Source organism: Stegastes partitus, unplaced genomic scaffold, assembly GCF_000690725.1.
Source record: "Stegastes partitus isolate 25-593 unplaced genomic scaffold, Stegastes_partitus-1.0.2 Scaffold13, whole genome shotgun sequence".
Lineage (NCBI taxonomy): Eukaryota > Metazoa > Chordata > Actinopteri > Pomacentridae > Stegastes > Stegastes partitus.
In genome coordinates this window covers 1,102,803-1,117,504 of record NW_007577744.1, presented here as the reverse complement: position 1 = coordinate 1,117,504, position 14,702 = coordinate 1,102,803, and the positions used below count along the sequence as shown (strand labels likewise).

Below are 14,702 nucleotides of genomic sequence, written 5' to 3'. Positions count from 1 at the left end.
ACATTGCATCTTTTACCTAGGTCAGAGGGAGAGCGATGCAGGCCCACTGCCAGCACATTGCCCCAGCTATTGACAGGAAAACAAGCTCAAAGCAGAGTTGTAGCTGAAGCTCAAAAGGTGAGTGCTAATGTGGTTATCACAAGGAAAAAACTGAATGTTCAAGCTTCTCACTGTTGTGTTTCTCATAATGTACGAAGTAAATGTAAAGGAAGGCAAACATGCAGCTTTGCACATATTAAATTGTATTCTTTTGTTTTCCAATTTTGTCTCAGTAAACACAATCCAAAGACAAGTGTTTTGTCTTTTGTTGGATATTTGAAAGTACAGAGTGAATAGAAATATTGAGATGACTTATGTTGTACTTTTTATTTTTTATAGCATTGAGAATGCTTTATTTTCTGTATGTGCTCAGGGGCTACTGATGGAAATTAGCCTTTTGAATAACTGGCATATTTTCAGAAATGGTAATCATGGTCTCAATTAAATAAATGAATAAAGTAAACTAAGCTCAATCTGGCAAAATCACAAGGCCTTAAACCTGTTATTTGTTATACGTCCCATAAATGTCAGTCCTACAACATGACTGTGAGAGCTAAGTGGTTTTGCACTTCTAGAGGCAGTAGTGAATCACTTTGGCTGAGATTAAAGAAACAAGTATACAGTAAGTGGTTGGCAGGCTTGAGGTGTGACTTTAGTAGTGGACAGCTGCAAGAATGGTGATTTACAAACAGTAAGCAGCTGAAGTGATGAAATGTAGAAAAATAAAGCCTTCCCAGGGGAGATTGATAGACTGTAAAACCTTGAAGATGAGGTCTTCGTCTGTTTATATATTTCTATATCACAATATGTCTTTTTTGGCTGTGACTTTTTTCTTCTTAATTTATTTTTTGTGGGGGAATTTCTTAGCCCATTGTGGATTGTTTTTACATTTATTCTTGTTATTTTGTCACTTGTCTCTTCAGGAGAGATCTGCTAATATGTCTCAATTGGTCCAAAAATCAGAAGACGACAGCAGTATGTTGCATTTTCCCAGGACGAAACCCAGACCTCCCAAGAAAGATGTCCAGATCCTGAAATTCAAAAGGTAGATTTTTGTCAACAATCAAGAATTAGACTACACAATGGCCACAAGTCTTCAATTTACAATTCTTCTCCCAAACTGAACCCTGGACAGCAGGCTCAGATGTCCTCTCCTTCCTCCCACCTGGACCCTGAGGTGAAACGTCCTTCTCTTCAACTCCTTCTTCTTCTGAACTATTCAAATACTGTCCTGCACACGATGGAGTGGTTTCCTCTGTTGGCACTTGTTGGAAAGAATCTGTCGGAATCCACGGATATTTTTCTGTCTATCAGTGAATGTTGTTGATTTATTTTTGATTCATTTTTGAAACAAATATTTTACCAATCGTTGCCTGAAATGACTGGATATGGAATGAGAATGTGCGCTCTCTGACTGGTAATGCTTTCGGGTAGACCACATACAGAGCTAAGTACTTTCGATTCCAAGGTGGCTGACAAACAGCCTCTTGCTCGGTAGGAGTTCCCCAAAACAGAGTCCAGATCAGCATTAATAGGCTCCACTTTACTCCATGCTGTGATTTGGCAAATATGCTCCTCTTCCAAACCATATCAGTCTCCAACACTCCTGAACCTTGACCTCATCTGATTGCATTAGGCTTTCGTCTTACAGTCAAAGCTGCATGAAGGAACTGCAGAGTCACTGAATCACCACATTTCAACAGAACCTGAAAGGGTTTTTCTCCCTACATATACAGAGCCCAGTTTTTTTTTTTTTAATACTTACAGTATGTTGTTTATTAAAAACATGACGCCCTCTCAGATCTTGGCCTCTTGTAAGATATTTCACGGTGGAGCATTTTCATGGCTGCCCGTCTCTGCACTATGAGTCACATGTGCACGCTACTAGGGCTCTTTTGAGTGTGAGGAAATTGATTTGTTGCAGAGATAATACTATATGATGAGGTTTCTCAACGTAAAATAGGATCATTACAGGAAACAAGGCCTCCTTTGAATCTGGTTTGCTCTGTGTCTTTGCTGCTTTGTATTCAGTGGTCCTTCATTAGGCTTGTACTGTATTGCAAACTATTTTTTGTTTTGTTTTGGGTTGTTGTTTTTTGTTTTGCCACAATGGGGATCACCACCACAGAATTCCACTTTTCAGGATATTAACTGAAACGACTGACTTTTTTTCATCGTCTACATTTAACAAAAGGGGTATTTTTTACATTGTGTAACATGTTGGCAGTGTTGGGTTACACATAAAATGTAGACAGATAACAATAAAAGTATTTCTTAGTAATAATAAAATTGATTTATAATACTAAAATGTAATAGATTTTGACTTTAGGCACTGATTAACACAAAGTTGTGCTGAAATACCAAACAGATGTGTTACTGTTCCTGTTTCGTTTTTGTCAACATAGTCAGCATTTCAGTCAGACAAAGAATACATGTGGACAACCAAGCTATTTATTACCTTGAAATAGGTTTACTACATTTACTAAACCAATGCTATTTTTGTGAAGCTAAGCAAAGTTATCTAAAGGGATATTGAATCACAGCTCAAGGAGACTGACGAGTAAAACAATAAGAGTGCTTTTGAATCGAGACTTAAATTTGTTTTTGTGAGTTACAAACCCAGCACTGACTACATACAGGAATGCAGCACTGATGGCATTGAGACATCCACCCTGCATCCCTCTCTTACACTCCCTATGGTTTGTTTTGGTGTGAGTAAGTGTTGGTTGTGTGTATCACGTCTTTGCCCTGCGAGACTCCTGCCAATCGATTCAAGGTGAGACCTGTCGATTAAACACCCTGAGCCGTGCTCTCTACCTAACCCCGGGGTGATTCAATCCCACCCCTTACACACACATACACACACACTCGTATACACACACACACACACACACACACCCTCTTCACCTGTCATCCATCAATACCTCCATCAGGGCCTCTATTGATCCCCTCCATCCAGCCTCTTCACCCCATGCAGTACAACATCAGGGCCAAGACAACGTCCGTGCAGGTTTAATTTCTGGCAGATTTACAATAAAGCCCAAGTTATTATTTAACTCTTCCGACTGCAGCGTGCTCTTTGATTTAGCACCCTGGGAGAGGATGAGTTACAGCTGACACTGAGAATCTGCCGGGGCTGGAATGGTAGGCACCCGGTTCATAACTCAGCCGCCGAATGTGTAGTTAGTCAATCACTTGATCTGTAATCACAAATGCTGCCAGAAATTACATGAGTGATGAGCTGTAATAAAAGCACTTACTTTTCCTGCTCTGTCTCTTAAGTGTTATTGGCAGACCCCTCTCTCCCAGGAGGCCGTGGCTGTGAAACAAAATCCCGATATAAACTGCCTCATTGGTCCCTGCCTCACGCTCTGTCTCTGTGGTGTACTGTATGTGTGTATGTGACTGTGTGTGTGTGTTAATGCTGTGCGCTTCCGCTACAGTGTAATACAAAGCTCTTTTTGACAGTCTTTCTTCAACTCTCAGATTGCCTTGCTTCAGGACAAATGAGCCTCACTCTAGTAAAGACAGTCGTCCACATCTCCATCATTTATAATCTCTGTTGTCGGCACAGATGCGAGAAAATTCACTGACAATGACTGTTTTTAAACAGACCTGGCACAATTAATTGTTAAATAAGACACATCATATTAATACGATTTTAAAATTACACTATTGAGTCGTCTATCCCTTCTGTTAAAACTTTTCTCGCGTAGATTTTATCACAGCCGAGCATGTACCGATAAGTTACCATACATCAAAAACATGACCTTATGTACAGGTAATCAAACATTTCAGGGCCACGACACAAACCTTTCTTTGACTAGTCTGTGACTCCCAGCTCCATAGCTTTCGGTAGGAGGTCATGGTTGACAGTTTTATTGATACAGACCTCTGTAATAATTACACAGCGTCTTGCATGCACTATTGATCAGGCCTATTGATGAAATCATATTTTACTGTAAAGGTCTGTTGATTTGATGCATTACAGCATAAATCTCTCCTCACAAGCAGCTGAGTTGGAACTCCTACTGCTGAGTGATGGATGCTCCCCCAGATAAACACACACACACACACACACACACACACACAACTATTTATATCTATTGTTTGATTGAGGTAGTATAAGACACAAGTTGAAGATAGACAGAGATGTAATGATATTCGTATCTTTAGCCCAGCCATATAAATAGACGATCACATGGCGACAACAAGTGAGATCTGCTATCCAGTCCGGCTCATATGATGTGATATATAAGCGAGGGTGTTTATGGAGTCACTGCTCCATCTTATCATGATTTGTGTTGTCAGCAGGGGCGGAATCTGCATGGCGGTAATAGATTCTGATGCGGTTCAAATGCCCCATGGTGAATGCGAAATAGAGATGAATGTGACAGATCGTACAGGATTTGTCCTGTATATAAACGGCCTTCAGAACTGTTGTTCTCACAGGGAGGGAAGGATAGATGGTGTAATGGCTGGTGTAGGGAAATGTCATCGCTGGTATTAAAATGGTAAGAACCCGATCCTCAAAGCTGACCTCTACAGTCGACACAATGAAATTCATATGATTTCCTGTGGAGAAACATTTTATACCTTCGCTGCAAAAGTTTTTCTGGTATTAAAGAGGTTTTTGTCATATTGAAGTTGCAAGCAAGGCGAAATGCAGACTAATGGAAAGCTAAATAGAAAGTGTCAGGTTATGTGCACTGGTGCCTATGGTGTCGCGCATTATCACCCTTTGATCTTACCATGGAAAAACATAATATGTGTAATAAGGGAAAAGAGCAAATTTATTACTATTGGAGGCAAGGAAAATAGATCTTTATGGTTCAGGTTAAAAGAAGCTTACTAGACCATGTTTCCGCTTTGGCCTGCAGTTCAAAAGCATGTTTTCTTTTTGGACTTTTCTCTGGCTGGATTCTGAACCACTTGGGGGTAGTTCGCAGAGGCTGTGGTGCACCAGTGCCGGGCTGGTTTTCACATTTAAGGAGCCAAAGAGACATGGAGAACATGTTCATGTTCAAGAGGCCTACAAAACTCTGAAAGCCTGGGATATAGAGTTAATTGCTGGCCCAGTCAGAGTCGGGCTGCAGCAGAGGGAGGAGGAGGAAAAACTGATCTTAATCAGCACTGATTTGTTTTATAAGCATAAAACCTGCTTCATCGTGAACTCTTTCAAATGCTCTGGAATTCTGATGAAAGTAACATAGAGATTTGTGTTTTTTATGCAAACCAAATTCAGGGAAGCCCATTAAAAAAAGAGTAAAATAACACAGCTGTCTCTAAACGGCCTAGAAACAAAGAGCTGTGGGGAGAAATTGTATTTAAAAAGCAGATGATTTTGTCACACGACAGATTAAAAAAAAATAGATACATATATATATATACACAATTTCCTCAGTATTTTTGGCACCGGTTGACGACTTCTATAGTGCATGATTGTTACAGCATCGAATCTATCCATGGAAAAAGCACGTAACTAAAGCATACCACTGACTTTGAACATACTCACTACTTTTGTTCCGCAGCTTTCTGAAATGCTAATATATAGTCTTGTGGAATAGCAACAATACCTCCAGTGTGTTCCCCAGAGCTGGAGGGAAAAGGCAGAGCAAGACAAAGACGGTTTTTAATCTAAGCAGGAAGCATACAGTGGCGATTCACTGTGACATGGTGATTGATATGAGTGAGTAGTGTATTTACTGAGTCTGACGGGATAGGAGAAAGAGAGTGTTTTCTTCCCATCCATACATTTATCTCCCTCCATAAATCACTGCCAATGGGATGCATAAATGTGGATGAGCAAACGTCGTATTGCTCCGACTCGGGCAATTCCACTTTGACCTTTACATTTGGCATTGGTCACTGGTGCTAAATGCGTGCCTCGACCTTCCCTGACCTTGGACTATTCATATTTAATAGCCATGAAGCCTGATGGTTTCCGCAGACAACATACAGTATACAGACACACACCAGACATGCTGTTGCTTGTCGTGCCAAACAGCGTTTAATGTCAGAGTTTGAGATTTTACACAAATGGCTCATCTGCTTTTCTGTACATATGAAAATATCACATAGCTGAAGAGGACATACTGTATAATTGTTTCTTTTGTTCTCATCAGTCTGCATCTTTATAGCTTTGATTCCATTACCCCCTACCCAGCGGCGCTCTATGATGTCCTATGTCCATCCTAACCTTTGACTCCAGCCAGTACTTTAAAGGTTCTGCACTTTGCCCTCTCCCATTTGACCTGACTGAAGTATACCTTTATAATTGCCCCTGTCGCTATCAAATGCACATATGAGAGGGTGCAGGGGCAGGGAGCCGCAGTCTGTCCTGTAACCTTTTGGCCTCTTGTTCATCCATTCTCCTCAAAGCAAGCACAGCAGGTTTCCTCCCCCTACCCACAATCCCATACTGTATTAGTCTACATGTCGGGGTTATTGATGGCGCTCTGGAAATATTTTATTGGTCAGTCATGACCTTTGACTGGGGCAATGCAAACACTAACCCCCCTAAAGCTCCCTATCGACATGGATATGTGTATGATCAGATGGCTAATAGAAGTATAGATTTAGAATGGCTGAAGACCTAGTCATTTGGATTTTAACGCTGTGAGGTCAGCATTGCTTTTCCCACTATGCATGTGTAAGATCAATAGGCAAAACACATATTGAGTTCTTTATAATGGAAACTATTGAGTGAGGCTCAGAAAAGGCATTTTGGAAAAAAAATATGTACAAATGGGTAGTATTATGTCATATCAAAATAAGTATTTAAAAGTTCAAATGACACTATTATAATACATGATTACCAACAGCTGATGGAAAAATATCAAATACACTTCAAAAGGTTAAATCCTTCCCTCGTCCCATCCTCTTGTCTTCTCCCGTTATTCCACATAAGTCTCTTCATCAGGGGAAGTGTAGCTTGCACTGAAGCACCCACAATTAAGATAAGCCCAGCCACAACTGGACAATTACCTGCCAACTAACCTTTTCTGCCGGCACTTAAGAATGTAAGGACCCCTGAGGATAGATGTGCCCTGAGTAGAACAAGCTCTTCAACAGGCCAGAGAGAAAGAGAGAGAGAGAGAGAGGAAGGGAAGGAGGATGTAATGTATGAGAATGGAGGGGTAGAGAGAGAGTGTAAAAGAGAGAGAGAGAAAATGATAGAAATAGAGAAAAAGACAGTATCATGGTGAGATTACCTAATCCTCTGTCTGAGAGGAGTATTTGAAGGACCTGGTGGTGTCAGACATGAGGGGGCTTTGTGGAGGTTTACCCAGGAGAGGCCAGCTTAGCAGGGGAATCCAGCGGAACACCAGGTGACCAGTGCTCTGTCCCCAAGCACCAACCTCAGCTTGTGGCTTTGTAAACACTGTTAAATTGATTGCAGGGAGCTGATGAGATTTCCCTGCAGCCTGGGTCATTATCACATTGTATAGCAGCTCTAATTCACTCGTACTGAGGCCTCTGTGGATTGTAAGTCTTTTTTTTTCTTTTTTTTTTTTATGCTGTCATTTTTAATGTAAGTGACAGTGTTTTCTATCAAAAGTGCAAATCTGTCAGGTTGTGTGTGAAAGAAGCTAAAGTGGTAAACATGCTGACATTTCAAATGCTGCATAAATTTAAAAACTGCAGAAAGATTTTGGTATATTTCATTTCCTAATTCATGGCGCAGGATTTTATTTCTAATTTTTTTTAATACAGGTAAGGGTGTTACGATCTACCCTCCTGCACAGCGGGGTGAGTTTCAGCACTGTATGATATCTGATCCCAAAAACCCTGCAGGGCAGCCACAGCAAATCAACAATGGATTAATGGATGTGGTTCTGCTCATAAATCTCTGTGGGACTGGAAAGCATTCGAGGACAGTCAGCCTGTAGTGGTGTGCTTAATGTTACAGGCAGTTTGGGTTTCCCATCGTTCAAAGCAGTGACAGAGTAGTAAAGATGTGGCAGCATCTTATGTCTGTGTTAAATCAGTGAATGTCAGGAATGCTAGATTGTCAGTCTGCGGTGCTGAGAGCTGTACCAACACTGATTCATTGATACAGATTTGTTTATAAATAACTGCAATGCTTTGCCATAGCTCTTAGTGTAAAAAAGAATAACTTCATGCACCATAGAAAAGACAGGAAAAAAGACGTGTCGTGCAGATACGCCCTAATTCACCCGTGTCAGTGCAACCCTTCAACCTTAGCCTAGTGTGGTAAGGCCTTGCCATAGATCACAGTGGTTAACAGTTAGCTGTTCCTGCAGGTGTGTAGGGAATGGCAGTAACAGCTTCCATTACTGGAGAGAATGGCCCAACTCCCACAGCCCCCTCCAGACAGTGCTGTCATTACCCATCCATTGTGAGGCCTGAGAGGGAGCTGTAAGTACGGCAGACTTATGGCTTTGTTAGAGTGACTGGATGGTCTCCTCTGGCTCAGCACAGGATAAGGAGGGAAGGTGGTATGGAAGGATAGCCAGATAGAGTGATAGAGATGGAGGATGAGGATGAATCGAACAGCCCTCGTGCCCCGCCGCCGCACCACCCCCTGATGTGCTTGTGAGTAGAGTGCAGGCTGTAAGGTGGGGAGGGTTATTTGGTGCTATTTTTACAAGAAACGGGTTGATTTGTCTTAGGCCATTACCGTCTATTACAGCTGCGAGTCTTGGGGAAAAGGTGGGAAGCGGCAGACGCTGGCATTCTGCCTAAAGAGAAATCAATGAAACAAATTAATCCTTCGCAGGCTGCAGTGACACCGTAATCCATCATTCAGGGGGCGCTTTTACACACTGAATCAGGGAGCAAGGCAGGGAGGAGGAGAAATTGGCGGATGGGTGGGTGGGTGCATGTTGGTTGAGGCAGGGTGGGGGAGAGAGAGAGCGGACCAAGCCCCTGGGGGACAGGGGCAGACATCCATGCTTCGGTAACACTGGGGTAACAGTGGGTGGTGGCAGGGAATCGAGTGGCTCTGAGCCCGTCCTTTACATCCTTGAGCTGCCTGTGGACATACAGAGTAGGAGGAGGAGGAAAGGGACATAAACACAGTCAACTAAACTGCACCGTGGACATGGCCATGGCCGTGATTACACACGTATGCCGACATGTTTTTTTTTTTTCCCCCCGTTTCCTGTCACTTGATGCTATTTTAGCCCTACCAAACTGATGACTGATGGTGTGAATGATGCAAAAGCTTTATCATTTATTTACATTGGAAATACAGGCAGCAAACTGGTCATTGATGTGTTGAAATAACCAGGATGTGAGAAAAGGGAGGGAGAACGGTAATGAATGGGGTATGATATGAGAGCTTTACAGAAGCTCAACTCTTTTCTTGTTGCAACTTCATTATAGGACGTTTAAGAGCTTTGTGCATTGTCCTCGTGATAACATATTCTTTTACATTGTAGATCATTATTGCAACAGACCTCTGTCTAGGTGTCCTCGCCCACAGATATTCAAGAAGCTCACTGCCCTCTTGCCTGAGAAGACAAAACTACACTACAGCACAGCCCACCATCTTGCTATTCAAAGCAGCGAGCTGTAAACATGCACCCAGATTCACCATTGTGATGCGCCATTGCACAGCCAATTAGGGCTCAGATCTATCCCTGTGATTGAGACATGTGATCAGCTTCCCTGTGAGGAAACAGCCTTGTCCAGGCCAAGATCCATGTGAAGCAGCTGTACCCTCCGATGAATCACGTAACAGCCGACATCAAATGGTATCACAATTCAAGTGGGAGTGAGGAGTGAAAAAAAGCACATACGCGCATATCGAGATTGATGTGTTTTTATTAGGATCTTTTGCTGTGTTGCATTGCCTTTTAGTAATCTTACATCATTATAGAAGCAAGTTCAAGAGCATGATCCATGTTACTGTATCAGCCGGCTTTGTTGGTCTCCAGGCTCCTTTGCGACACTGTGGCTGCTCTGCTGACGTTCATCGATGGTGACTGCGTGTGTTTTTACAGCAGTGACTCTTAGCCGGAGCTCTGATGGAGGGCGGTGATGCTTAGGACGCCAGGTACATTCCATTTAAGCCACACACACCAAAAAAAAAAGTTCATACAGAAACAACAACCACAAGCATTATTTGCCGTGTCATTGTAATAGGGGGTGCCACTTACCTTAACCAGCTTCCAGAGGAGGACTGCCAATAGCTCCCCCCCTTTTTCTTTTCCTTCTAAAGACACAGGTGGTAGCATTCTGTGGAATGGCATGTTAGAAAATCAGAGAAAATAGTGGGTGGAGGAAAAGAAAGAGGGGGGGGGTGAGTGAATGTGCTGAGAGAAGGGAGGGAGAGTTTGAGATTAGGCAGGGTGGGGCAGCGGAGAGGAAGGGTAAAGGGAGCGAGATTGGGCATAGAAGGCGAGGAGAGGGAGGGCAGAGGAAGAATTGAAAGGATGGAAAAATGTGGGGATATTGCAGCAGAGCGGATGGTGTGAGGGAGGCAGAGTGAGAAATGTTGCCGGAAATGCTAGAGCCAGCAGCGTGTGTAAAAAACCACACTGCAACATTTCTCATCCTTGACATCACTGACAGGCTTTCCAAACACACACAGTGTGCTTTCAAAGTGCAGGGTTGTAATATCCAAATCTTTACCACAGCTTCTCCTCTCAGATCATACTCTTTTGTTTTCATTCCTTCTGTAAACAAGGCAGATGTCAAGGATATTAAATTTAACCAGTGTTGTAATTCTTAATTTGAAGGGTGTGTGCTTTAAGATTCCCACAGCAAAATACTATAAAACATGTTTGTGTGTAATGAGAACATTCTCTGACTCTTTCAAAGTCGTAGAAGAGACACGCTGAGAGGAGTAAAGGGGTGAGGAATGACGGATATGAGGAGAAGGGAGGAGGAGGACAGAAGATTGTTGTGGAATGTTTGCAGTTCTGGCCAGAACTCGACCATCTCATTTGTCAGGGCTTGACCCCAACTCTGGGGTCAAAGGTCAAAGGGAAAATCTGAGGGAAACTGGCTCGACTATCACCCACGAAGAGACGAGTAAACATACAAACATGTGTGAGAGTGTCTCTCCTCCTGCGTGCTCTCACACATAACTTGAGCTCATGCGCACTACATCTGTATATATCATCATTAATATCCATCCTGGTCTTATTTGTTTTATTAATACTGAGTGTTATGTTGACCTCTAGTTATGAAAAGATCAGCTGCCAGTTTCCCAAAAAGCATACTACGGCCTTTTTCCAAAACAAATCATTGAAAAAGAATTTGAGGATGCTTGGATTCCTTTCAGAGCAGGAAAGCTGGGGTTGTGCTTGATAAACACACACTCCAGTTATGTACATAATGAAAAAGAACAAAATCTGAACTGAGCAGTGGAACTCAGTGAGGGTAGCGTCTTAAGATCAACTCTGAGAGTGACAGTTGATTTACCTTTTATGCTATATTTACCACATGTATGACTTTATATATCTGCCAGGTGATCACAATAGTCATCGTAAGCAGTGGTATCACTGTCACTATCTTACAATCAAACGGCACTCGCCATAAATCACATCTCGTCCCTGTGTCAGTCCTTGCACCACACCGACATGTCCCAGTGTGTTTCCGAACGCCAGGCCGCCATGTCGCTCTCTGCCTGTGAGGAGACAAACAACACAAACTTGGTTACACAGGGCAAGGTTAGCTCCACTGAATCACTCGCACAAACTCCCCGCTTCAAGTTTCACATTAAAGACTGGATAAAGCAGGCAGTGACAATGTGGGTGGCCTGCTTCAGTGACAACACTGGACACCTGTGAGTCACATGGCATTAAGACAATGGCTGACAGCAGCCACACCTTGGACACGAAAATGATGCAGAAGCGATTTTATTAATCCCGCTACAAATAATGAGTAGTATGACCTTATTTAATATGACGGTTCTCTCGTCACACTTCTGCAACCACCCCCCCGTATGAAAACAAATTGTTCATTTTTTGTTGTTTAAAATTCAGCCTCCCTCCTCTTTTTGTGCTGTAAAAACAGACAGGTAGCACAGTGGCTGATATTCTTGGCTTTGAGATGCATCTTAAATCGTACACCTTTGTCATTCTTTGGCCGGAGACATCAAACAGGTGCTATGAATAATTTATCTTAAGAGTTTCACATTGATAAGGTCACAATCTGCCAGGTCTGGACACTAAACACAGGCCATCTTCACACCTTCACTTCACTGTCTTTTTACACACATGTGCCCTCACACACACAAACACCAGACACACTCCTTTCAAATGAAAATACACAAAAATCTCAAGAGGCTTCTGTCTGTGTGTGGGCGTGTGGGAGAATAAGAGGTATCTTTTGTTTTAATTTATTTTTTTAAATATCGATTTCAGTCAGAAATATGTGATATGTTAAAAAAAAAAACAAATATATTTCACACAACTGCTGCATTGGCTGATATGTACTATATTTTAGTATTATAATAAATAATATGTCACAAGAATTAAAGAGGATGAAATTAAAGCAAAGCCTTGATTGAAGCTTCATGTCCATGTATGTTAATTTACGGCGCAAAATATTTTCAAGGTTGCTAACATGTCTTTGACTCAAACTGCCTCGGAGAGTTAGTGGGGAAGTTATTTTCTGTTTCCTTTTTACTGCTGTAAACTAGACTGCAGCACTGTGCTCAGTCATTCTCAGCTCCAGCATGTTGATGGTTCAGCTACACTACATTTCTAATTAAGCCCCTGCTGTGTGTTGGTTTTGGGAAGAAAAAAAAATGGGGGGGGTGAAGAAAATAGTGCAGTGCTAATATCATGCCACTCACTTAGTTACAAACCCACAAGATAAACAAGTGAAAAAAAGTTCAACCAAAAAGGTGGTAAAGTATCACCTAGTGTCAGCAATCAATGCAGGGCTTCATAGCCAACAGTGTAAGAAAAATCAATACAGGCAAAAGAGAAATAATTAGTTTCTATATCCCTGTGAGTTTCATATTTAGTTTGATATGAATTTATTCATCATAAATATTCATGCCAGTACACATAAATGTGGATCAACTCTTTTTAGGTGGCTCCTCCATCCACTGTGACAGTGACAGGACACCATGAACGGTGAGCTATGTTGTTTAAGCCCCCCTTGAAATCAGCCAGAAAAAAAAAAAGCAGTCCTCCACCGTGTTGACCCCCTTCCTTCCTTCCTTCCTCCCCTCCTTCCTCCTCCTCTGTCTCTCTCCTCTTGTTCGCTTCACCCCCCCTCAAATAATCGCAATACTTCTTAAAAACGGTTTTGCACTCTTCTGTGTCGGAGGGTAATCTCGCTCTTCTGTCGCTGAGCTATATTTCTACGGTGTGTTGTCGGATAATGTGAGGATGGGATGAAAGGTAATCTGCGTGCAGAATTCCTAAAGCTCCCTTATCCTTGTTGAATTTCTCAAGAATTCCACCTTTGGCCCCCGGTTTCCCTGAAATAAATTACCTTAAGGGCGAGATGCCTTCACGCACCCCCGTTCAGCTCCCAGTATTTTTTTGCGTTGCCCTCTTTAAACGCAGTCAAACAGGTATTAAGTCGTGTTTTAATTCACTTTATTCCTTAAGGCTGCATCGCTCCCTGGATATTTGACAGGCACTTGGGGGAATGAGACTGAAAAATAGTACCCACGATATTAAAAATTGCGTTGTGTTTGTGATCGCAAAGTTGCATTGAATTGACGCAAACGGGTCATTTTTTTAAAGACCACTGACAGTCGTAAAAATAAGAGAAAAAAATCCCATGTCAGTTAATTTCCTCTTGCCTTGCTGTGTGTGTGTGTGTGTGTGTGTGTGCGTGCGGCTCAGCTGCTGATTGATACACGCTAGGCTTCCTTTCACACTGGATCCCTGAGAAGTACACACGCTGGTGAAAATCTGTTTCCCCTCATCCAGCTCCTGGTACTTAAAGTTTGGTTTTTTGGTGTACTACAAAATTACAGTGTTTGCACTGTGGAACCACGAGGGTTTCAGTGCTAATGGATTTATAATCTCCGTCTCTGGGACCATCCAAAGTAATTAGCACATAGGCTCTAAAGAAATGATGGTTAGTGAGCAATAAAGCCATTGCCCATAGCATAAACTGACAGTCCCTCTAACTTAACTCCAACCTCAAGCCTAATTGGGAAAGTCGTTGCAGTTATTGTCCTCAATTATAGTCTGGGATACAAAAACCCTGGAAAGAGACTTTCATTCATCACGTGCAGAACTGAAGGAGCGCGAATCTCTGGAGACGCGAGTCCATATAAAAAATAATGAGAAAATAGACAATATTTACATGCAAACTAGGATGATTCACGCTGCAGGATAATGTCATTTTGCAGTTAAACTAAAGCCTCTTTTAGGACTAAAAAATAACTCTAAAAGTCATTCATAATGTAATAATGAAATAACAGGGTTATTATAATACACTTAGAGTCATATCTATCCAAATACACTGTTTGCTGTTTGAATTTAAACTTCCCTGTTTTGTGGGGACACTTTTTTCCCCCTAAAGTTCCCAGTAATAATAAATAGACGTGTTATTTTGTTAACTCTTGTTGCCTTGTTAAATGTTTAGGTCTTAAATGCTCGTACCTATAAGGCAGAGGGGATATTTTCACTATTTCTCACGGATGGCCTTTCCATTAAGAGCAATTAGATTATGCCTATTGAAAGTTGCTGATCCATGGGGGGGAGAAAAAAAAA

The 14,702-nt window shown here is 42.0% G+C and overlaps 1 protein-coding gene and 1 long non-coding RNA gene across 3 annotated transcripts in view; one reads left to right on the top strand and one right to left on the bottom strand.

Annotated features, from left to right (window-relative positions):
* The window catches only part of LOC103362503 (ultraviolet-B receptor UVR8-like), a gene marked incomplete at its 5' end in the record, with an annotated part of 292,781 nt that extends 292,708 nt beyond the window's left edge, over window positions 1–73 (top strand). The window contains one exon of the mRNA XM_008288878.1: window positions 21–73. Coding sequence (XP_008287100.1) covers window positions 21–73 — 53 coding nt within the window. The remainder of the gene's footprint in view (window positions 1–20) is intronic.
* Window positions 74–9,813: 9,740 nt separating this feature from the next.
* LOC103362340 (uncharacterized) overlaps window positions 9,814–14,702 on the bottom strand; it is a 7,861-nt gene continuing 2,972 nt past the window's right edge. Inside the window, exons 2-3 of one of the 2 annotated variants that reach the window (XR_520459.1) lie at window positions 11,532–11,641; window positions 9,814–10,245 (exon numbers count right to left, since the gene is read on the bottom strand). This is a non-coding gene — a long non-coding RNA (uncharacterized LOC103362340). The remainder of the gene's footprint in view (window positions 10,246–11,531; window positions 11,642–14,702) is intronic. The other variant, XR_520460.1, reaches the window with a different exon arrangement.